General features: G+C 45.9%; 1 protein-coding gene across 1 annotated transcript in view; it reads left to right on the top strand.

The window, feature by feature from the left end:
• The window catches only part of LOC137908236 (WD repeat-containing protein 7), a 142,839-nt gene that overhangs the window by 54,421 nt on the left and 63,279 nt on the right, over window positions 1-25,139 (top strand). The window contains 2 exon segments of the mRNA XM_068752611.1: window positions 18,622-18,740; window positions 20,044-20,167. Coding sequence (XP_068608712.1) covers window positions 18,622-18,740; window positions 20,044-20,167 — 243 coding nt within the window.

Below are 25,139 nucleotides of genomic sequence, written 5' to 3' on the forward strand. Positions count from 1 at the left end.
CCCCCACCACCGCCCCCCGCCCCGCCCCCCGCGCCCCCCCGCCCCTCCCCCCCACCGCACCCCCCCCCCACCACCCAACCCACCGCCGAGCTCGGGCAACCCCCCAACCCAGCGAACAGCGTCTGGGGAACGGGAGTAGACAGTGCAGGGGCTTCAGCCCTATCCGACCCTATACAGCCATTTGGGAGGAGAGTATTATTCCCTGGGATGGAGAGTAGGGAGCAGGAGGCCGGACCACCGTCCCACCCCAAGCCCAGCCCGCTAAGGCCCCACATGCCGCGCCAAGGCCAAAGATAAATAAATTGATTGTGAACCCCCCCCCATACCCTGTCTATATGGCTCCCCAGATCCCAGACTGGGGAACCCTCCCAACACCGTGAATGTGTGGACACCCAGGTGCTATATACACATGTATGTAGTGCGTTAAAATTTGGGGCAGGAGGGGCCAGACGGGGGATGCGGAGGAGGGCAACGGCGCACTCCTGCCTGCGCCCTCCCCCTTATCTCCCCGCCTAGCACCCACGTAACCCCATGTGGTGCATTAAAATGGGGGGGGGGGATTGCAGAGGACGCTCGGTGAACGCCCCCCAGCACCAGGCCCCCCAGGTGCATGTCCCTATGTGTATATTTACAAATGTGTTGTGCTAAGGTGGTGAGTTAAGAGGCGCAGCACATGAGGCCCCAGCCAACCAGGCGGGGGGAGGAGGGAGCCCGACCATAGTCCCCAGCCTCACCCATCCCACCCACATGTGTCAGAGGGCCCAACCATGCACAGGGCCTGGATCGAGCGCCGCCCCCGACGCATCCCACCCATCCCCCATAATCAAGCCCCCAGGAAGGAGGGAGCCGCGAGGCCCCGGCGGGAAGCAGGATGCCGGAAGAGGAGATGCGGGGAGAGAGGGGAAGGGGGAGACCACGAGGGGAGAGGAAGGGAGGCGAAGGAGAGGGGAGAGGGGCGAGGGGGAGGCAGGACAGGAGACGAGACCAAGGAGAAGAGGGCGAGCAGGGGACGGGGAGGGTGGAGGAGAGAGGTCAGGGAGGAGGGAGGGGAGGTGAGGGGGCCATGGCCACGCCAGGTCACCAGCCGGACCCCGGCCGCTACTACCAGCAGAGGAGTGACAGACTGCGCCAGCTCAGTGCCATCCCGAACGCATAGGCCAGCACCCCCGCATGGCAGCCTAGCGGAACACCGGCGGCCGCCCGAGACGCATGCGCCACCCAGCAGAGACCCGAGGGGCCGGGTTGCACATATCAAGCCACGGGGACAGCCCCTGAAGAGTTAGCCCAGCATGCCAACAGTCCCGGAGATCAACCATCCTTGTGTGAAGAACATTGAGCTGGAGACTGGAGCTGAAACATAGAAAGTTAGAATGGCTGGGCGACGATGTATTTCTGAGGCCCACTCGGTCCTGGATACAGAAAACAGAAACAAGCAGCATTACCATTTACATCGTTGTGGTGGCTTTCGCTAGCAGGCAGAATCAGGTTGTAATATTTATATTTAATGATTTAATAAAAGGAGACCAGCTTTCTGTAAAATATTTAAAATGTTTTTTATTTATCTTTTTAGAAGCAGAGATTTTCTCCATTGATATGTGTTCTATGAGGAGATTCAACCAATGATTGATGTTTAAAGACTGTTTATTTTTCCAGTTAACGAGGATTGTTTTCTTGGCGATGGCGAGGGCTGCGAGTGTGGGGTGCGTATATTTCTTAGAAATAACGATTTCTGCCAAGTCACCGAGTAGACAAGAGATCGGAGATAAAGGGAACGTACAATCTAAGATGGACGACAGTCTATGTGATACTGCGACCCAGAAATCCTGGACGGGTGAGCACAACCATAGGGCATGGAAATAAGTGTCAGCAGTATTTTGGGAGCATTGAGAACAGATGTCAGATTCAGAGAAGCCCATTTTCTTCATCATATATTGAGTAATGTGTGTTCTATGAAGGATCTTATACTGGATGAGTTGAAGATTTCTGTGTTTTGTCATTTTAAATACATTTTCACAGATTTGTGTCCAAAAGTCATGATCTAGGGTTAGTGACAGATCCGTCTCCCATTTTGAGATGGGAAGAAGTAACGTATCTGTGCTTGAGAGGAGTTTATAAATCTTAGAAAGGGTCTTTTTAACTGTCGGGGAAATCTTTGTGACTTCCATAACAAATACAGGTGGCTGAGGCGGGCCCCGGAGCGTTGGAATTCTTTTCTTAATTGTATTCATTACCTGAAGATAGTAAAGGAAATTTCCGCTTCCGAGTTCATATTTTTGGAACAATTTTGTAGATGACATAAACGTATTGTCATGAAAGAGATGATGGAGTTGAGAGATTCCCTTCTGTTCCCACATACCTACATGGAAAGGTTGATTGCTAGCCTGAAAGTCAGGGTTATTCCAGATTGGAGAGAACATGCAGGGTTCCAGTTTAGAATTTGTAACTTCTAACGCTTTCCACCAGGCGGACAAGGTGGAAGAAATCATCGGGTTTTTAAAACAGTTATGCCGTTTAATGGTTGTTGTAATGAAGGGGAGATCTGCGAGTCTAATATCCTTGCAGTCCTTCTGTTCCAATTCTAACCAGTAATTAGAGTCTCTATTCGGGTGCATCCATAGTACAAGATATTGTAGCTGGTTAGCCAAGTAATAATTCATAAAATTTGGGGCTTCCAGGCCTCCTTTAGATTTACTCCTCTGAAGGGTAGATAGACTAATTCTTGCTTTTTTATTTTTCCAGTAGAATTTGGTGATGGCTGAATCCAACGACTGGAAGCAGTTGGAAGTTGGTTTAAACGGAATCATTGAAAATAAATAATTTATTTGTGGTAAAATTTTCATTTTGATGGTGGCTATTCTTCCCAAAAGGGATATCGGGAGGTTATTCCAACGCTTCAGATCACTGCTGATTTTATCCAGAAGTGGGGTGAAGTTTAATCGGGTTAACTCAGACAGTTTAGGTGAAATATTAATGCCCAAGTACTTTAAATTGCCCGTAGGAAAGGAGTAGTTTGGGTCCTGGTCTGCAGGGTTCCATGACTTTTCTGTAATGGGAAGTAATGTTGATTTTGTCCAATTGATGGAATAGTCTGAAAGTTGTGAAAATTTAGCTATCAACTTGAATACTTCCTGCAGCGAATCCGAGGGTTCTTGTAAATAAAGCAAGATGTCATCAGCATATAAATTGATTTTGTGTTCTGACACCGCAGTGTTGATTCCCTTAATCCTGGTATTTTGCCGCACTGCTGCTGCTAGGGGTTCAATAAATATTGCAAATAATAAAGGAGAGAGTGGGCAGCCCTGCCTGGTACCTCTCTGCAAGGTGAAGCTCTGTGAGGTAATCCCGTTGGTGGTTACGGTCGCTTTGGGAGAGTTATATAATACTGACACCCAGTGAATAAATGACTCTCCAAACCCAAGCTTGTGTAGGACGGCAAAGAGGAAGGACCAGCTAACTTTATCAAAGGCTTTTTCTGCGTCCAGCGATACAACCACTGCCTTTTTTCCAAGTCGCTGCGACATACTGATCAGATTTAGCAGTCTTCTAATATTGTTGGTGGAATGTCTACCTTTAATGAATCCTGTTTGGTCGCTGTGAATTACAGTCGGGATCACTGTCTCCAGCCTGGATGCGAGTGCCTTTGCTATAATTTTGATGTCGGCGTTGATTAATGATAGAGGTCGGTAGCTTGAAGGGAGGGTGGGGTCTTTGTCCGGCTTCAGTAGAAGTTTAATTGCTGCTGTATTCATGTAGGGTCGTATATGACCATTGTTTTTCATTTCTGTCACTGATCTGAAGAATAACGGCGCTAACATAGTCCAGAAATGCTTCATAAATTCAGCCGGGAAGCCGTCCGGGCCTGGTGCTTTGCCGTTAGGCATACTATCTAGGGCGCTGTGGAGTTCATTTATAGACAGCGGAGCTTCCAGAATGTTCTTATACTCTGTTGATAGTTGAGGCATATTCAGATTACTGAGAAATGCCTCAATATCCTCCGGGTTGGGTTTATTAGCTGCTGAATACAAGTTGTGGTAAAACGTGTAAAATATCTGATTGATTTCTTCTGGTGATTGCGTGCACTCACCATTTAACCCTTTAATTGCTGTTATGAGAGATCTTTCTCTGTTACGTTGGAGTTGATTCGCCAGAAACTTGCCTGATTTGTTATTATATTCAAAGTCGTTGTATCTCAATTGTTGTAATATGAACTCTGTTTTCTTTGATAATATATCATCTAGTTTTAGTTTTATGTTTTGTAGTTCAGTCCACATTTGATTGCTTGAGTTCGCTGCGTAAGCATCGGTTAATAGTTTAATTTTCTCCTCTAATTCCTTTTCCATTTTCTGTTCCTGTTTTTTTTTGTAAGAGGCATATGATATAATTTTACCTCTGATTACAGCTTTCCCTGCTTCCCAGAGTAAAGACGGAGATGAGTTTGGAGAGTCATTTGTTTCCAGATAGTCTGCCCACTCTCTTCTTATGACCCTATCAAATTCTGCATCTTTAAGCAAAGAGGTGTTAAAGCGCCACGTCGACGGGGGTTTAAAGGTCGCTGCGATTTGTAAGGTAAGTGTGACCGGAGCATGATCGCTGATAATTATTGGATTAATTTTAGTAGAAATATTCTCAATCACAGAATTATTTGTGAGAAAATAATCAATTCTTGAAAACGAACGGTGCACAGAAGAAAAGAACGTGTATTCCCTCTTCGTTGGATTTTTTAATCTCCAGCCGTCGCCAAGGCCAAAATCATCCATATATTCCAGTAGTACTTTGGCTGATTGTGAACGCCTCGTGTGTACTGTAGTACTGGAGCGATCTACTGATGGATTTAGAACCGTGTTGAAGTCTCCGCCGATGATGATAGTTGATTCTGCTGTTAGCTCAAGTAGCTGGGAGAACAATGTGTGGTAGAAGGCCGAATCATCACTATTAGGAGCGTACAGATTCACAATTGTGTATAATTTATTGAATACGGTTGCCTGAATAATAATGTATCGGCCCTCTGGATCCGTTACAGTGTTGTTTAACGTGAAGAGTAGTCTCTTGTGTATTAATACAGAGACTCCTCTTTGTCTGCTGTTATAGCAGGCAGAAAAAACTTGACTGAAATTTGTGTCTGTGAGTAATTTCTCTTCTGATTTTTGTAAATGGGTTTCTTGTAGGAGACAAATGTCTGCTTTTAATTTTGAGAGATGGTCTAAGATGTTGATTCTTTTTGCCTGAGAGCGAGCGCCACACACATTCCAAGATACCAAAATTAACTTAGACATACCGATGGTGAGCAGTCAGGTCTAAATGTGTGTATCTCTGTAAGCTGCTTACTATTCTCTGCATGTGATAAGTTAAAGCCAAGGTGTTGGATGGTTGGATAGCTGAGAGGGATATAAAGAGTCTTAAATGTGTGCACAGTAGAATCAAGAACACTGATACATAAACAAGTATAACAAACAAGTGATAGACATAGAGGGTGTGTGTGTGGGAAGAGGGGAGGGGTGAGTGAAAGGGAGGGGGAGCAGTGAGGGGGGGGAGTGGGTCTGAGGGGAGAGTTGGGACAAGAGGAATACATTAATTCCTAATAGCCCAGTGAGTTTTGGATCATTTGTTTCTCTATTTCACATATATATATATATATATATATATATACGGACATACACATATATAAATACATACACATACATACATAACCATCTACATATACACCAAAACATAACTACACCTACACATATTGACGAGCATTATGTTAAAGCATAATCCTCATCCACATGAAAATGCCTCTAATTCTTAGCTGAATGGAATAATTACAGGTGTTTCTGACTCAGAATAGCCAGGGGGTGGTGGCAGGGTCTCGGTACAGCTGGTTGTCGATATATAGTTTATCCACAACCAGCGTAGCTCGTTTGCCCTTCTGCCTATTCTGCTTCATGATCGGATACAGTACCTTTCGCCGCTCGTTGATCTCTCTCGGGAACTGGTCATTCATCCCGAAAGAGGTTCCTTTAAGCTCCCGTCCTTTGCTCTTTAGCAGCACTTTATGTTTAAAGTGTTCAAATTTGGCGATAATAGGACGGGGCCTATCGCCTCTACGGGCTCCGAGGCGGTGGACGCGGTGAAAGGAGATTGTACTTACCGTCTCCGGGGGAATTTTCAGTGACGTCGTCATAAAGTTTTTAATTAAGGACTCTGGGTTGTCCGCGGCGCTCTCTGAGATGCCTGAGAATATTAAATTGTCTTGCATACTGCGCGACTGAATGTCCAGGACTGTCTCTTTGAGCGTCTTATTTTCTGTTTTAATCTTCTCCATTTCGACTGACACAGTCGCAACGGAGGAGCGTAGCTCGATGTTCTCGCGCTGAAGCTCAGCCATCATACCATACGCGAGCTCCAAGCTAGCCTTCAGGTCTTTAACGTCGGCGTGAAGCACGCCGAGGACGTCCAGTTTTTTATTAATGGAGTCCAGTACGCTAGTCGGAGCATCTTCGTTGCCGAGATCTTCCGTATCAGTAGCCGAGTCGGCCTTTCTTTTCTTGGAGGGATTATCGCCCGACGCGGATTCCTCCATGACGCAGCAGCTGGAATAATACTCGTCGATAAATACCTCGAGGTCCTCCACGCTGAGCGATAATCCAATCCGTCGATTAATGAGAGTAATCGAAAGGGGCGAATTATGCGATGGTGATATCTAATATTATATTAGTAGCAAAAAGCCGTCATATATCTCATCCAAAAATCACACGGGAGGTCTCGCGCGATCACATCCGGTCCGACCGCGTCACATCCGCTGAATCCCTCTCCCTTGTGAAAGCTGACAAAGTCTTGCAGCATTGCTATGACAACCAGCTACACTCAGGTAGAACATTGCAAAATACTCAAAGAAATACTCAAAGAAAATACTCGCAGGCAGCACGGAGCTCGCTGTGAACAGAAAGTCGTGAGTGAGGAATGTTACTTTACTGCCGGGATGTCGTTATTATTTTAGAACTTAAAATGGATTAATATTTTTGACAGCAGCAGAGCATTTGGTGCCAATATTGTCATCCACATAATAAAGTCATAGTAATAAGACATAATCACATGAACATTCTTAGATGCGGTTTTTCTATGCGATTAGAGGAAAATATATTTAACATGATTTACATTAGTGGCACAACCATTATCCTTTTTGTTAGCTTTTACACTAAAAAGCCTTTCTGAAGATGTGCAGGCGCAGTCGGAATAAGTAAGTTATCGTTTTCGTATGATCGAGTTATTTCACTTTAGGACCCAAACATTAAACGATCGTGGCTATGTCTTCATCCAAGAACCTGTGATGCGTTTCAGGGTGTTTAAGAGGTAGCTTGCAGATCGTCCATGCAGCCCTGGTGGAGTGATACCAAGTACTTCCACCATCCAATCCCTCGGTGTTACTAATAGAAAGATGTAGTTTATAGCAGTAAACGCCTCATCCCAAAATGTTTGTATTTTAGGACGTGACCGGAACATGTGTGTGTGATCAGGAGCCTCTGTGCCTCATCAACAATGTCTGGAGTCCCGAAATATCTCCTGAATATTTTCCATCTAAGTTCTCTCCATATGTTTTAATTTGCAGTCTGGTGTGCCATTATACAATATTTCCACATTTTCATCCGAGATATTTTGTAACCATCTTCGCCTCGCCAAAATGGGTTTGATTTGAACCATTGACACAAAATATTTTCTATAACCTTCTAATAACCTTTTTTTTAAATCTCTTTTTGCGTTTGAATTTGTATATAAGGAAATGTTCAATGGGTGCATAGGTCAAGCACTTTTTCCATTCTCTGTGAGACATCAAGAAAGACAGTATTTGCAGGTGCCGCAAGAAATCCTCTTTATTAAGTTGGAAATTCTTCGCTGTTTGACAATAAACATTCATTATCAATTAGATGTTGTATGTAAACAAGATCATGATCAGCCCATTTTAGGAAGCCCGAATCCATCCTGCTCGGTGTGAAGGATTTAATATTCCCAATACTAGATAGTACAGACCAGGGGTCACCGACCTTTCTGAAGCCGAGGGCTACTTTCTGGGCACCGATTCATGCAAAGGGCTACCAGTTTGATACACACTTCTGAAATAAAACATTTGCTCAATTTACCATTAATCATTAATGATATTCATCTGTGTAATACACTGATCATGTTTAATGATTACTCACACTAATTATTAACAACGTTATAACAAGGTAGGGGACAGATTTGACTTGTTCAGAAGTCTCTAGCAGGAATAAACTTGTTCCCGGTCGCGGGTTGAGGAGCAGCTGTGTTCTTTAGCCGATTGTTCTGTGTTTTCTTTGATAAACGATCATTTCCTGCAGCGTTAGTGGCTTTGTTTGGAGGTGGGGCTTATCAATGTTGTGGGAAAGTAGAAGCACATGCAGTGAACGATGACAGGCAGCTGTCAATCATACCGGAAGGACAGAGCATCCAATCAGAGACGACCTCGCCCGTCCGTTTGCAGCTGTTTTGCTTGGGTGAAGGAGAGAAAGGAGAAAAGCAGCGAACCCCGCGCTGGTGTCGCTATGACTTTAAGTATTAATATAAAATATGTGGCGGTAACATTAAAATGTGGGACAGCTGGTCGCCCTGCTCACGGGCTTTCTGCGCTTGCGGGGCATTGCCCTGCGGGGAGTTAGCAGGGTGAAATGTTTCTACCCAGTCCGAAAGGTCTCTCCACATTGAGCCGCTTTGTCATCGTCAATCTTTCACAGTGGTAAAAAAAAAGGACTCCTCCTCCCGTTCACTGTTGAAGTGACGTGTTTTTTGTATTTTTTCAGCAATGTTTTTGGGGTTCTCTCCTTCACTGCGCCCGCAAACTGATTTTTACGCAACAAATGTCAGCAGGGGTCGTCGTCAGCTGCCGCTGAGCTCATACAAAACATTTTTGGAACCTTTTTTCAATATTAATTTAAATTCAACACCAATGAAAAAGTAAAAATTGTCCGTAGCGTAGCTCTCACCCGTACTCCACTGGGATTGGCTCCAGTAACTCCCGTGACCCCGCCTCTCACCCGTACTCCACTGGGATTGGCTCCGGTAACTCCCGTGACCCCGCCTCTCGCCCGTACTCCACTGGGATTGGCTCCGGTAACTCCCGTGACCCCGCCTCTCGCCCGTACTCCACTGGGATTGGCTCCGGTAACTCCCGTGACCCCGCCTCTCACCCGTACTCCACTGGGATTGGCTCCGGTAACTCCCGTGACCCCGCCTCTCACCCGTACTCCACTGGGATTGGCTCCGGTAACTCCCGTGACCCCGCCTCTCACCCGTACTCCACTGGGATTGGCTCCGGTAACTCCCGTGACCCCGCCTCTCACCCGTACTCCACTGGGATTGGCTCCGGTAACTCCCGTGACCCCGCCTCTCACCCGTACTCCACTGGGATTGGCTCCAGTAACTCCCGTGACCCCGCCTCTCACCCGTACTCCACTGGGATTGGCTCCAGTAACTCCCGTGACCCGCAGAGCGGATGAAGCAGGTGTGGAAGAGACGATCGTCTCATCGGCAAGAAAATGGATTGATGGATAGAAACAAAAACTTTAGACGCAGCTCCCTGGTAAGGGGCTATGGAAAGCTATTTTTAGAAGGGCTCACGGGCAACTCACAAGGGCACTGTGTTGGTGACCCCTGGTATAGAGAGATTGGTTCGTAATTTAAAGGCAATTCTGCCTGTCTTCCATATGCCGAGCATAATTTTAGTCCGCTCTGCTAGACCCTTCGATGGAATATCGACAAATGGCAGTGCCTGTCGTGGGTCAGTGCACGTTTCCTGTTCAATGCTTAACCATCATGCATCCACAAAATCAGTGGTTTTAATTGTGCAGCCCAGAAATAATATTTCAAATCAGGAAGATGGAGGCCTCCCTCTTCCTTAGGTCTTTTGAGTGTTTTGTATTTTATTCGAGGGTGCTTTCCTTGCAATATGAATTTTAAAATGATTTTGTCTATTCCTTCAAATGTTGACTTTGGTGTTCCGATTGGTAGCATTTGAAATAAATATAAAAACCTGCAAAGGCCATTCATGCGAATAGAGTCTTTGCGACCTGGGAGGGACAGGGGCAACGCAGACCAACAATCCAACTAATTTTTATTATACTAATTAAGTTTCCATAATTTGGATCAAACAAGTTGTCTAATGAGAAAAGACTATCAATGCCAAAATACTTTATGCCTTTTTTAGGCCATTTTACCTTACGGCTGGTTAAAACGCAGTAACCATCTGCCTTCCTCAAAGACACACACGTATACACACGGGTGGTACCCTGGAGCTGGGGGGAGGATTTTACTGCTATTGTCATGCCTTAACAGAGGCCAACCGTGACACGCGTGTGGACTTATTCACGCCACAAGCCTATTCACCACGATTCAGGTGATGAATAGGCAAAACGATTGGCCATGACCTCAGCCAGTTACCCCAGCCGTGTGTGTGTGTCTGTGTGTGTTTTCACACACTTTCCTTTGTGAGTTCTCAATTCTGCTCACCGTCTCTTTTCACATGGAAATAAAAAAGGAAGCCCCTCTAATACACCTCAGTATTTACAGTGATATGAGCAGAGACGGGGAGTCTGTGTCCAGTTTTACACACCTAAGAACAGGTAAAAAGAAACATATCTGTTCATTACAGTGTCAAAATCACCATTGTTGTTTGTCATGAGGGATGAGAAATTCAGTGTGTTGTGTTGTGAACTGAAAGTTGGACATTTTGAAGATGTCACCTTCAGCTTCTCAAAAGTATGGTGGACATTTTTTCCAATATTTTATACACAATTATTGATGTCAATAATGAAGGTACGTGTTCTTAGTAACTATATTGACTAGTAATGAGTCAGATGAGCTATCATTCAAGCTTAGAGGTTAGACATTTCAGCCTTTTACAAAAATAAAAGCTCCGAGCTTTGACCTGTGGTTGGGATTGAACACAAAGTTCTGTGGTCAGTGAGGAGCTGTTTACTGGGGGAAACGTTGTGCAAAACCTACTGCAGGCTTTTTCAACAAGCCTTTCACGCTCGCAGTATGTCCGTATTGGTAGCAACTAAATAGTCTAACAGTAACAGAATGATTAACTCCGTACATTTGCCACTTGTCAGGTATCCAGTTAAATCAACGAATATTCACTGGTGACTTTCATAATTAACTATTTCATGGTGTCGCCACCATCATGCCTGTTTTCGAAAGTGCCCGCAAAACAGCCAGTGTCCCGGAATCTAATGTAATATTTAACCTCCTCAGAAAGCAAACCTTCTTTTAAAATTCATGGTTTATCTGCACCAAAGCTTATAAACGGCTGTAGATTTCTCTCTCTCTCGCTCTCTCTCTCATGTGTGGTTTTTCTTCTTCTTTAATCTAAACTACCGGTACTATTGAGTTTCTCTTGCAATGTTCTTGCTGGGAAATTAAGTTTTTTGGTGTCATTGATGTACTTCTCTTTTTAGGCTGCCCTACTTTTCTCAACATCAAAGTCTTGCTGTGTGTTTTGGCTCCTTGACCTATTTACTGTTCTTTGTGGTTAGTTTTAAATTATTACAGTGCAGCCATATTGCAATGAGTTCTAGAGGCAATTTACTGTCCAGAGAATATTTATGTTTATGAAGCTCAAACCAGATGGCGGTTTGAGCTTCACAATTGTCTTTGAATTTGTTTTTGACCAATGCAGAGGAGGAAATATCCAAATTAGTGGTTGATTAACTGTACTGGTGGATGTAGGCATGTCAGTCTAATTCTTGAATAATACTATTTATGTATTTGCCTATGGGACGTGAGAAAATGTTTTGTATATTGAAGGGTATGTACGGTAGGTGGCACCAGGGCAGCGGTAGGTAGCAGCGGTAGGTAGCAGCGGTAGGTAGCAGCGGTAGGTGGCACCAGGGCAGCGGTAGGTAGCAGCGGTAGGTAGCAGCGTTGGGTAGCAGCGGTAGGTGGCACCAGGGCAGCGGTAGGTAGCAGCGGTAGGTAGCAGCGGTAGGTGGCACCAGGGCAGCGGTAGGTAGCAGCGGTAGGTAGCAGCGTTGGGTAGCACCAGGGCAGCGGTAGGTAGCAGCGTTAGGTAGCAGCGTTGGGTAGCACCAGGGCAGCGTTAGGTAGCAGCGTTAGGTGGCACCAGGGCAGCGGTAGGTAGCAGCGTTAGGTGGCACCAGGGCAGCGGTAGGTAGCAGCGGTAGGTGGCACCAGGGCAGCGGTAGGTGGCACCAGGGCAGCGTTAGGTAGCAGCGTTAGGTGGCACCAGGGCAGCGGTAGGTAGCACCAGGGCAGCGTTAGGTAGCAGCGTTAGGTGGCACCAGGGCAGCGGTAGGTAGCAGCGGTAGGTGGCACCAGGGCAGCGGTAGGTGGCACCAGGGCAGCGGTAGGTGGCACCAGGGCAGCGGTAGGTGGCACCAGGGCAGCGGTAGGTGGCACCAGGGCAGCGGTAGGTAGCACCAGGGCAGCGGTAGGTGGCACCAGGGCAGCGTTAGGTAGCAGCGTTAGGTGGCACCAGGGCAGCGGTAGGTAGCAGCGGTAGGTAGCAGCGTTAGGTGGCACCAGGGCAGCGGTAGGTAGCAGCGGTAGGTAGCAGCGTTGGGTAGCAGCGGTAGGTAGCAGCGTTTGGTGGCACCAGGGCAGCGGTAGGTAGCAGCGTTGGGTAGCACCAGGGCAGCGGTAGGTAGCAGCGTTGGGTAGCACCAGGGCAGCGGTAGGTAGCAGCGGTAGGTAGCAGCGTTGGGTAGCAGCGGTAGGTGGCACCAGGGCAGCAGTAGGTGGCACCAGGGCAGCGGTAGGTAGCAGCGTTAGGTAGCAGCGTTGGGTAGCACCAGGGCAGCGTTAGGTAGCAGCGTTAGGTGGCACCAGGGCAGCGGTAGGTAGCAGCGGTAGGTAGCACCAGGGCAGCGGTAGGTAGCAGCGGTAGGTAGCACCAGGGCAGCGTTAGGTAGCAGCGTTAGGTGGCACCAGGGCAGCGGTAGGTAGCAGCGTTAGGTGGCACCAGGGCAGCGGTAGGTGGCACCAGGGCAGCGTTAGGTAGCAGCGTTAGGTGGCACCAGGGCAGCGGTAGGTAGCAGCGTTAGGTGGCACCAGGGCAGCGGTAGGTAGCACCAGGGCAGCGGTAGGTAGCAGCGTTAGGTGGCACCAGGGCAGCGGTAGGTAGCAGCGGTAGGTGGCACCAGGGCAGCGGTAGGTGGCACCAGGGCAGCGGTAGGTGGCACCAGGGCAGCGTTAGGTAGCAGCGTTAGGTGGCACCAGGGCAGCGGTAGGTAGCAGCGGTAGGTGGCACCAGGGCAGCGGTAGGTAGCAGCGGTAGGTGGCACCAGGGCAGCGGTAGGTAGCACCAGGGCAGCGGTAGGTGGCACCAGGGCAGCGGTAGGTAGCACCAGGGCAGCGGTAGGTGGCACCAGGGCAGCAGTAGGTGGCACCAGGGCAGCAGTAGGTGGCACCAGGGCAGCAGTAGGTGGCACCAGGGCAGCCATAGGTAGCAGCAGTGAAAATTCAATGCGTTTTTAAAATACCCAGGCATGAAATAAGCTTGCAGAAGATGATGGATGTTTTCCTCATGTCTGACTTCTAGGAATCTGCAGATCACATCTCATCTTGCAATTAAAAAAAAAACCCCTAACCACATTAGCCACTGCCTTAAGACATTTCTAGTTTGTCTCATTTTGTGTTTTGAACAATATGCAAAAAATATTTTTTCTGTGCGACTGCTTTATTTCTCCTGTATGTGGATATGTGTTTGTATTAAATGTATTTTCTTCTTCTCCTCTTCCTGTCTGATTGTCTTGCTGTTTGCTGCGGTTTATATTTATATCTTCCTAACCTGTTCTGTCCCTCTTGACTATTTCTCTCCTTTTCTTTCTTTCCAAGCTGCTCTAGCTGCCACAGCCAACACAGGTGCTGTTACAGCAGCTACTGCTGGGACTCCAGGGCCCCCTGGGGGCCATCCTCAGGGTGTCCCTGGCTTCCCCAGCCCTGGTCCTGCTTCATATAACGTCCCCTCAGTCAATGAAGGTACAGACTGAACTGACGTGTATACCTCTTAGGGAAAAACAGCCATTAAAACATTTATATGTATTTTACTTGTCTTTTTTTTTAAAATACTTCCGAGATCTTCTGTCTTTCCTTTTTGTTCCTTCTTTACTTCCTGTCTTTCTCTTTTTCTTTTTCATTTTACTCTAGATGAATCACAATATTTCACCTCCCTTCAATGTTGTTGTTTTCCCCCCCACAGCCAATGTTAGATTTTTGTCTCAGATGTGTCCTCCAGTCTTTCGTGGTGTCTTTGTTTTGTCTACAGGGGTGTATGTTTATTTGCCTGTCTGTCATTGCTGAGTTCAGTCCACTTTCAAAGCAGTCGGCTCAAGGAATTGGTCCAAATCGAAATGCTGTACAGCACTTTACCAATCTCGACTACTGCTCTGAAAATGCCAATCACATTTTTTTTCCTTGCCTTGATTGGTAGATTTGCATACCAGTTAGAAATGTTATGCATCCAGCTAATCTGTTACAAATTCAAGAATGTTCAACAACAATAATCTAATGAATTGCTCAACAAGAGTCCGTTGAAGTCCAAGTGAAACCTTTTCCGAACAGAGCACAGTTTGATGAGATAAAAAGCTGTGTCATCAGCAAACTAAGACTGAATTGAGGATCTGATGGATTTGAGAGTGCATTGACCTGAGTTTGTGGGCCCTAGTCTTTTTTTTCCAGCTGTTGGCAGTATCGTGCCATCCTTCCCTGTGTTTCCTGTCTCTGTGCCCATGCCAGCTAATGTTTTATCGTCTCTGTGCTCACTGTTTGCATGCTTCTTATTTCTGAAGGGGATTTGAGCCACAAAGGGAAAAAACAAACAAACATTTGCATCTAGCAGAAAAGGAAACTTTCCCTTGTCTGATATTAGTCTGTTTTTATTTGCAAGTCATCAATCTGGCCCTTTACTTAAAGATTTTTATGAGGAATACATAGCAAGACTGAATATTAGTAGATAAAACATTCTGAATATTAATTTTAAGTTTTGTTAAATGAAGTGTATTAATTAACCATGGAGGCTTTACGCATGCTTTATTTCCCACCGACCCATGCAATGAACGTTGTACTGTAAAACAGCATGCAGAGAGGCTCGTTCCTTTATAATAGGAATATTCAAATCTCAATTCACCTCTAAATTGCTGTTTAGAAAAGTAGACCATTTCAATAATAGGCTTTAAGACATCATATTCCTCGTTTCAATCGCACCAAACTGCAGACGCATCAGTAGTGTACTCGAGGAGTCCGTGTTAGCTGCTACTAATAGCAGGAATGGAAGCGTTTATTTTATTGGAACTATTTCCTAGTTATTACCCACAACGAGGTGGGGGTTATATAATCGCTGGCGTCTGTGAGCAACATAACTCAAAAAGTTACGGATGGATCTTGATGACATTTTCAGGGAATGTTACCATGGACTTTATGGAATTTGACAGTCATGTAGGGTGAGGATCTCTATCTCACCACCGGATTTCATCTGGATCGGATCCAGAATAAGGTCAACATTGAAAACTCCATATAACGGATTCAGAAATCAGTTAAAAATACGCAAACTCTGATTCACTTTGACTTTTCATGGTTGGTGTATAAAGATACCAAGAACAATCTAGAACCTTTTGGTGCTGATCCAGATCACCATGTGGACGGTGGAGACCCAGTTTGGAGGGGAACGAGCTGCTTTGTGGAGGTTTACGCTCCGAGTGCTTTTGATGGAGCATCAAGTGTGGCATCTATCAAGGATATATTCTGCCCCCCCCCTGCTGTTCTGCATAGGCCTAAATCCCCTCAGCCAGATCCTCACCCAGAGTGGTTTCGGGTACCGGTTCCGAAGTGGGATGACTACCAGCCACCTCGTCTACTTGGATGACATCAAGCTGTATGCCGAGAACGAGCGGGACATCGACTCCCTGATTCGGAGCCAGAGGGGGCATCATGGAAGGATAAGCGCCTGCATGGCATGTACCTCCGACAGATTGAAGCGGTGGCCGACGTGGGAAAAACATAGCAGTGGCTGGAAAAGGCAGGACTGAATGAGAACACGCAATAATCATGGCAGCACAAGAACAGCCCCTGAACACAAGATCAATAGAGGCCGGGGTCTAAAGCACCAGACGGGACCCCAGGTGCAGGCTGTGCAGAGACGCTCCTTAGACAGTGCAGCACATCACAGCAGGGGGTAAGATGCTGGCAGGCAAGGCATGCATGGAAAGACACAACCAGGATGCGGGCGTAGTGTACAGGAACATCTGTACCGAGTACGGACTGGAGACCCCAGAGCCAAGATGGAGGACACCTCCAAAGGGGGTCGAGAACAGTCAAGCCAAGATCCTGTGGGACTTCCAGATCCAGACGGACAAACTGGTGACGTCCAACCAGCCTGACGCAGTGGTGGTGGGTGAACGTCAGGAGACGGCGGTAGTGATAGATGGAGCGATCCCGAGCGACACCAGGAAGAAAGAACACAAACATTCATGTGTATGAATGATGTTCCATGTTTGGAATGACGTCATTGTGGGCGACGGTGGCGCAGGTGGTTGAGAGGGTCGTCCTATGATCGAGAGGTTGCCGTGTGAATGTAGTGAGCGAGTGAATGTCGGTGGGGTCAGGAGGACTGATGGCTCAGGTTGGCAGCCTCACCCCCGTCACCTTACCAAGTATGGAGTGAATGAATAATGTAATACCATGTAAAGCGTCTTTGGGTACCTCGAAAGGCGCTATATAAAATCAATGCATTATTATTATTATTATTATAAAAAGCTGGAGAAATACCAAGGGCTGAAGGAAGAGCTGGAGAAAACGTGGGGAGTGAAGTGGTTCCAGTAGTGATCGGGACACGAGGGGCAGTAACCCCCAAGCTGGGTAAATGGCTCCAGCAGATACGGTACCAGGAACAACGTCCGACATCTAGGTCCAGAAGAGGGAAGTCCCAGGGACAGCTAAGATCCTGCTAGAACCCGCAAGCTCCCATGCCTCTGGTAGAGGACCCGAGCTTGAAGGAGACACCATACTGCCTGGGTGTGTATATGTACGTATATGTATATATATATGTATATTTGAGAATATGTATGTATATGTTTATATGTACACGACCGTTCAAAAGTTTGGGGTCACTTAGAAATGTCCTTATTTTTGAAAGAAAAGCACTGTTTGTTTGTTTCAATGATAACTTTAGCCTAATCAGAAATACTCTTTCTACATTGCTAACGTGCTCAACGACTATTCCAGCATCTGGTTTTCGGTGTATTGAGGCCCATTTCCAGCATCACTCCAGTGTTCTACTGGTATAACCTGTTAGCTCAGTATGTCAGAAGGAGAATGATGAGTAGAGCAGAGCTGAAAACGGTTTAGCTGCTCAGAGAAGCTGTGGGACTGCCCTTCCTTTGTCTGGGTGACCCCAAACCTTTGAACGGTAGTATATATATATATATATCTATATTTCAAGATTACATGTCAAGATTACATGAATTATTTATTTCTTGTGTACATGGAAATTGGTGTTTTGTTTTGTACATTTTTGCCAAATTATGGTTTCTTGAGTTTATTTTTTTCTTCTGCTCGAAACAAACAATAAACCTAAACCTAAATATGTATATGTGTGTATGCATATATGTGTGTGTATATATACAGTAATACAAGCGCTTTGACATACGAGTCACCATGCGAGCAATATTTTGTATTGAGATGCCAGCATGACTTTGAGATGTGAGCGCTTCCACATGCTGACACTAGATGGCCGAGCATTCCGAGCACGCTTCACTCGTTCAGTGATTTTGGCTATATCTGTGAATATTCTATTCAATTTTGATCAGTGATAGATCCAAAGAAAGTGAGTGGTAAGGATGGCAGTGAGGAGAAAAGACACATGATGATGACGATGGAGATGAAGCATGAAATTATCGATCAACATGATCCGGGTGTCCGTAAGTGATTGGACACGCCAGTACGAGTGGAGTACATGGACGATATCTGTGCTTTCCTATGTTCACTTCTGCACTGATGCTGTCCTTCCCACAAAGACGATCACGGTTTTTCCTAACCAGAAACCGTGGGTGGACAGCACGGTGCGGCTTCTGCTCAGAGCCCGGGATGCAGCCTGCAGAGCAGGAGACCGGCTGGCCTATAGCAGGGCACGAAGTGAGCTAAAAAGAGGCATCAAGCAGGCAAAGCACAGATACAAGCAGCGCATTGAGGAGCACTTTGAGAACAAGAACCCACGTGACATGTGAGATCTAAGGTGGTGCAGAGCATTTGAAGAGCCAGCATTTTTCAGGACACATTTTCAGTTTCCACCATTGTACATCAAGGGGCTGATCTAACACCGCCTTGTTAGGAAGATGACTTTGTCAGAATTTCAGTGAAACTGGAGGTTACTATTTATTTATTTATTATCCAGAGAGGATTAACCCAAATAATTTTGGCACTGCCTGATCTTTTCTCAAGCACAACCATGAGAATAAAATAAAAAATCAGAAAACATACTGCTGGGGCTGTGAGAAAAGCTTCATGTTGTTTGATAGCAGTCAGGTGTGCGTGAGCGTGTACCAGTCTTTGGAACAGTTACCCGTTGGCCCTTTCTCTGGTCTATTCTGACTGTGTATGTGTATTTGTGTGCAGGTTGGAGTCAGCTGGCAGCCATGCACTGTGTGATGCTCCCCGATCTCCTCGGCCTGGACAAGTTCAGACCTCCCCTGTTGGAAATGTTGGCGAGGAAATGGCAGGACCGCTGTCTGGAGGTAGCGTGGCAGTTGCTTTTCTCATCTCATAGACTCATAGAGCACCCTGTGCCTGAAAAATGTGATTACTAAACCATTGTTAACTCAACGAACAGGGCTCGGTGGGGGTAATGTGCTCTCTGTGGAGTAGATTCATCATGTAACTCAGGGGTGTCAAACTCAAATACACAGTGAGCCAGAATTTAAAATTAATCAAAGCCACGGGCCAATGTTGAATAAATGAACCTTTAATACGGACCCAAAAAAGTTTTGCTTTAACATTGAGTCTGGAACAAGCAACGCTTTTGAACCGGTCATTTAATCATGAAGACATGCAAAATCGAATTTCAAATTAAAAAATTGCATTTTAAGTAGAAATTGTATGTTGTTGTTTTTATTTGCAGCCTTCTAAGGTAAATATGAAAATAAACTTTTTCACAGGCTAATACATTTGAAAATAAAGTAACAATGAATGAAGCAACCATTCAAGCCTTGGAGTAGCAAGAAAAGGTGCATCAAGAAAGCGTTAATTACTGCTCAGTCTGCAACACGCTGATCTAATCTGATGTGCCCAAGCCAGATACCTGCATCCTGGGCAGAGTTTCACATTTGTGGCGGGGGGGCGGGGGCAAACATTTTATTTAACTGTTGAGTTCAGTAACGTCACGGCACGCATTGTAATGTCCCGCGTCACATGACTGCTCAAATATGAATTTATCACGAAAACAAATCAAACAGAATTTAGATTTGTTTATTGCTGTAATTCCATGTGTTATATTATACAAAATATGTATTAATATATACAGTGGCGTTGCTAGGGTCTCTTGGGACTCCAGGCAAGAAATCCCTGGGGCCCCCGCCCCACCCGTGCACGCCGCAAAAATTTGTTTTTTGCACATTAAAATGCACAATAAATAGGTAAACAATGTATAAGGTAACATCAAAAAAAATATAAAGTTGCCACAATCTTTATAAAACAACAGTGTAAATAAATAACGTCAATTAAAATAAATGGCATTATGGGATTTGTAGTATTAGCGGTGAATGTGCTGTTCTGTACCGGCGGGCCAGCTCTAATATTAATTTTATATTGCCTCGCGGGCCAAATATAATTACATACACTGCGGGCCAAATTTGGCCCGCGGGCCAGAGTTTGCCACCCCTGATGTAACTTATTACGTGTTATTACACAATTATAAACATTTCATTGAATGTATCTTCAGTATTACAAAATGTTCAGAATAAGTCCAACACATTTGCATCACAATTAACTACAGAAAAATGTGACTGAAGTTGAAATAGTCATAACTCTTATTGGCTTTAGGTGCGCGAAGCAGCACAAGCTCTCCTGTTAGCGGAATTAAGAAGGATTGGCCAATCGGGACGTAAAGACGCCATCGACTTGTGGGCTCCCTACCTGCCTCAGTATGTGGATGCCGTCAGCTCCCGTAAGTCTTTAACGATGTTTAATGCCACAATGTCAACATTTGTTTCCAGCTCATAGTTTTTTCTCTTCTCTGACACATCAAGTTCAACATCTTCCCGAAGTGTATTGCGCATGAATGTAGCAACTAGCTCAAGCAATGCAAAGCCTTGAAAGTGCCTGACGGACAATTGTCGGTCTGCTGTGTGTCGCGCTCAGGGTCGAGCTACGCACATACCTTCTGTTGCGCTTCCGGCTCTGATGCAAGGTCGAGGACGTTTCTTAAATCATGGTGCTTTGAGGACAGATGATGCATGTTTTGGTTTCTTGCTCAGTCCAGCTCCCCTACTTTTATGCCATGTGATCTACCCACACGGTCGATCGTGATTGACCTATTGGGCAACACTGCTTTAAATGATTTGCAAATCTTCCGTATTCAATTACATGCATCCCAACTTCTTTGAGAATGGATTGGTTCATTACATTCTGTGATTCCCAACAGCAGAAGAACTTGTCTCTCTCCTGTCTGTGCCGTTTATGTAAAAGACACAGAAGTTTCAGTTTGTTAGATATTTAAATTTACCATCATGATGACAGAACTAATTATAAATCAGTGGTCTGCATTATTTTACACATCCCAATGGTCACACACAATGGCAAGTGAATACTAAGGTGGATGAGTAGCAAATATTGTGTGAACATGAGAAACTACCTATGTAGTTTGCCATGTGATTAATTTGCCCTTGAAAATGTTTTTGTTTCTGCTACCAACAGAATAGAATAGAATAGAAAGACTTTATTGTCGTGGCATAGTGGCTGCACAATGAGATGAGGAGCGCTGCTCCGTCTGGTGTCTAAAGACAGCATAAAATACAACGATAACGGAACATTCAAGTCATGGTTTAGTGATCACATTTTTCAGGCACAGGGTCAGCCTCTATGAGTCTATGAGATGAGAAAAGCAACTGCCACGCTACCTCCAGACAGCGGTCCTGCCATTTCCTCGCCAACATTTCCAACAGGGGAGGTCTGAACTTGTCCAGGCCGAGGAGATCGGGGAGCATCACACAGTGCATGGCTGCCAGCTGACTCCAACCTGCACACAAATACACATACACAGTCAGAACAGACCAGAGAAAGGGCCAACGGGTAACTGTTCCAAAGACTGGTACACGCAGGGTGGAGATGTCGGAACAAATTGTCCCCCCCCCCAAAAAAATGGTTGAGGAATTCAATATTTTGGGTTATGTAATTAACAACTGATTTATTTTCAGATATACTGATATATTTATTATCTGTAGCTATAAATGATATTAATGCTATTGTGTTCTAGGCATGGAATACAGTAGTCCAGGGACGGGAACCTTTCTGACTAAGAGAGCCATGAAAGCAAAATATTTGGACATTTACTTCAGTGAGAGCCATATAATATATTTTAAACGTGAATTCAACTAAATGTCAGTATAAGCGGTAAGCAGGTAATAAACTAGTATAATAAGCCTCTGAACGTTACGGACTAACGTGAGCGGACCCCAGAAAGCAGAGAACAGAGACGGTGCGATGGTTGAACTGATCATTTACACCTGGAGCTGCACACAGGACGAGGGGGGGCTGGAGCCCAACGTAATAATAAACAGCCGAGAGAAAACCAAAAAGCAAGTGATGCCCTCTTGAAGCAAACGCAGGGCCCCGTCTTTTTCACACGTTTATTCCAAAAGAAGGTCCCAGGTAAGAATACATTAAAGTAGTAGTAATCTGGAATTAAGGTGGAGCCAAACAAAGTCCACTCTGCCACCGTGCACACAGCTGGCCACGCCCACCCCTAATGGCGGGATGACGGCCTACTTTTAAAGTGGTAGCCCAGGCTCAGGGCGGAGCCGTGGCAGCGCTTCCGCTCTTTGATTTTTCACAATAAAATGCAACACAAGCTCTACTAACAGACGGCGACTGTCTGGTGCCGCAAAGAAAACGGAACATAAGATCCAGACAAAGTGAACAAGTTACTCACAACAAAAAACACGACACACGACCTGGGCGCGGAAACCAGCTGCGGTCAGCACGGGCAAGGCGAGTAAAAAAAAATAAAAATATATATATATATTTTTTTTTTTATCTGAGCCATATGCGATCATCAAAAGAGCCATATATGGCTCGCGAGCCATAGGTTCCCGACCCCTGCAGTAGTCCCTCGATATAATGCGGTTCATCTTCCGCTACTTCACTGCTTCGCAGAGTTTTTTCATGCAATTTCTCAGATTAATAACTTATGTGTTCAACCTCGTAGGTTGATCATTAAAATTAAATTCGTTATTTCTAAAAGCTATCATGTTTATTTGTTAAGCGTTTGTTTTATAGCGCTCTTATTCTCTGTGTAAAAAGAGGCTTTTATTTTGTAGGAGCATAAACGTCACGTCCCTTTTGGGTTTTGTTTCTTCCTGTTGATACATGTAGCCGCTGCCGTTCCGCTGTGCTAAGCTATCCAATAAAGCAGCATGAGAGGCTAAAGACAGCACGAGTAGAATATTTGTTCTTCTGCACTCCAAGCGGCTCTTTCCTCGACCTGCACGCCTTAACATTATTAACAGGAAAACGTTTACTGTACGTACTATATATTTATATTTCTCAAACAAATGTTTAGTTCTGAAAAGGTTTTGATCTTTGGTTTCATTCTATAATACTGAAACAATCTATTTAGATGAATGCCTGCCTGTTAAACGTGTATAAAGTGTGTGGTGAGGGGTTTTACAGCCTTAAAACATTTATGTACATGTATAATAATTGAAAATAAAAATTACTACATTGCGGATTTCACTTATTGTGGGTTATTTTTAGAACGTAACCCCCGTGGAAAATGAGGGACTACTGGATAACATTGATTTTAGAGTTATTTTTGATTTGACCGAATATCGTACCCGCAGTTGTCTCTAATAATGCAGCTGTCATGGATATAACCAGACGTTTTAATTATTGGTTAAATGTTACTTGAAGCAGTCTAAACTCGTATATTTCACTTTCCTGCACTCTTTTTTTCCACTCTGTCTTCTATATATTCCCTTGGTCTCCCTCTAAATCTATAGTTAGACCTGCTGATGGGAAGAAAGGTGAAGCTCCACTTTCTTTTACTAGAAACAGCCTTATGAAATGTTGTGTGCGCGCGCAGGAGTCGCCCTGTGGTTACTGAGGATGCTGGGGTTTTCCTTAGGGGAACAGTTGCCATAGAAACGGGCCCCAGTCAGTGTTGTGTTACCGCAGCAGTGCCGCAAGCAATGGAAGGAGGAGGAGTGATGATGAAAACGGTTGCAGGGAGATGGAGTGAGGTTAAAGGGTCACTGAATTTGATCTGTGTGCTGCACAGCAGTACTGGAACCAACAGTAAGTTGATTCCTTCTGATCCTGGAATATCATGCAAAGTCAGGAATGTGTTGAATCCTTGGGAGAAGCCCTTTGAACCAGAGGCAGCTTTTGAGTGTGTATATTCTGAAGCCCAAAATATTTATTTCCATTGGGAACTAAAAGCACAACGTTTATCCTCTCCGTTAAATGGTGTGCCTCCGTGGTTTGTAACCCCGTGTTTTGGTCCTGATTCTGCTGAGCCTCTCTACCCCCACTTTAGCGCTGCATGCTTACCCCAGCAGCAACATGTCTTGATGCTTTGACTTTGAATATTTTCAGTGTCTCCAGTCAGCGTAAATCTCATTTGAGTCCTTTCTTTATCCATCAACATTTCTAGCTTGCTCTGTGACTGTAAATGTGCTTCAGAATATTGCTCCGTGTTGTGTAAGCTCTCCTGAAGCACGTCCGTCCGTTGAATTCCCTGACCTCTGTTACAGCTTCATGCCCCCCCCCCCCCACGGTTTTTCCGTTTCCGGAATGGCGGCGCGTACACACGTTGCGGTCCGAGGCTCCCGGCTTTTCGTGCTTGTTTTTGTGTTTGCGTCTATTCTGAGAATCCAGGCCCTCATCCAGTCTGGAAGCGCTGAACTGTGGGAATTGGGGAAAAACCAGGTTGGAATACCGTCTATTTTGGATTTTATCCCTCCCGAGCTCCAGCGGACATCGGAGCCCCCCACTATCCCCCCTCTGTGGCCGAGGAGGCGAAGAAGATACCGTAAACAAAAGCCGGGTAAGCGGGGCGGCGTGCGTGCTAGGCTACGTGCTAACCCACACAGGCCGGCGCTACCCAGCATCTTCCTCGCCAACGCCAGGTCGCTCGTCCACAAGATGGACGAAATACGGCTGAGGATCGTCTCAAAGCGGACCGATAGCTGCGTGGCGATCTTCACCGAGACCTGGCTGGACGCCAACATCCCCGACGCAGCGGTGGAGCTAGCGGGCCGCTCGCTGCTCCGCGCCGACCGGACTGCAGCCTCAGGCAAGGCCAAAGGCGGAGGTTTGGCGCTGTACGTTCACAACTCGTGGTGTTCTGCTACGAACGTGATCGGAACATTCTGCTCCCCCGACCTGGAATAACTTGCAGTGAAATGCAGACCGTTTAAACCGGCTAGAGAACTCAGCTCCGCTGTGATCGTAGCGGCCTACATACCACCGCGTGCTAATGCTAAGCTAGCGCTGGAGGAGCTGTACTGCCTGGTTAGCAGCCAGATGGACGCCAATCCAGAGGCCGCTGTGATTGTAGCTGGAGACTTTAACCACGTGGAACTGAAAGCTGTGCTCCCCAAATTCCACAGATTCATCACCTTCCCCACCAGAGAACACAACATTCTGGATCAGGTCTACTGCAACATCCCGGGGGCCTACAAGGGTGTAGCAGCCCCCCACCTGGGTATGTCTGACCCCATCCCAGTGAACCTGATCCCTGCTTATAAACCGCTGACCTGCAGGACTAAACCCACCACCAGGACCGTGCAGGTCTGGACTGAGGAGGCTTCCTCAGCCCTGCAGGACTGTTTTGAGCACACGGACTGGGAGGTATTCAAAGAGGATGCAGATTTTGAGGAGTACACGTCATCTGTGCTTTCCTATGTTCACTTCTGCAC

This window comes from Brachionichthys hirsutus, chromosome 19 (assembly GCF_040956055.1).
Source record: "Brachionichthys hirsutus isolate HB-005 chromosome 19, CSIRO-AGI_Bhir_v1, whole genome shotgun sequence".
Classification (NCBI taxonomy): domain Eukaryota; kingdom Metazoa; phylum Chordata; class Actinopteri; order Lophiiformes; family Brachionichthyidae; genus Brachionichthys; species Brachionichthys hirsutus.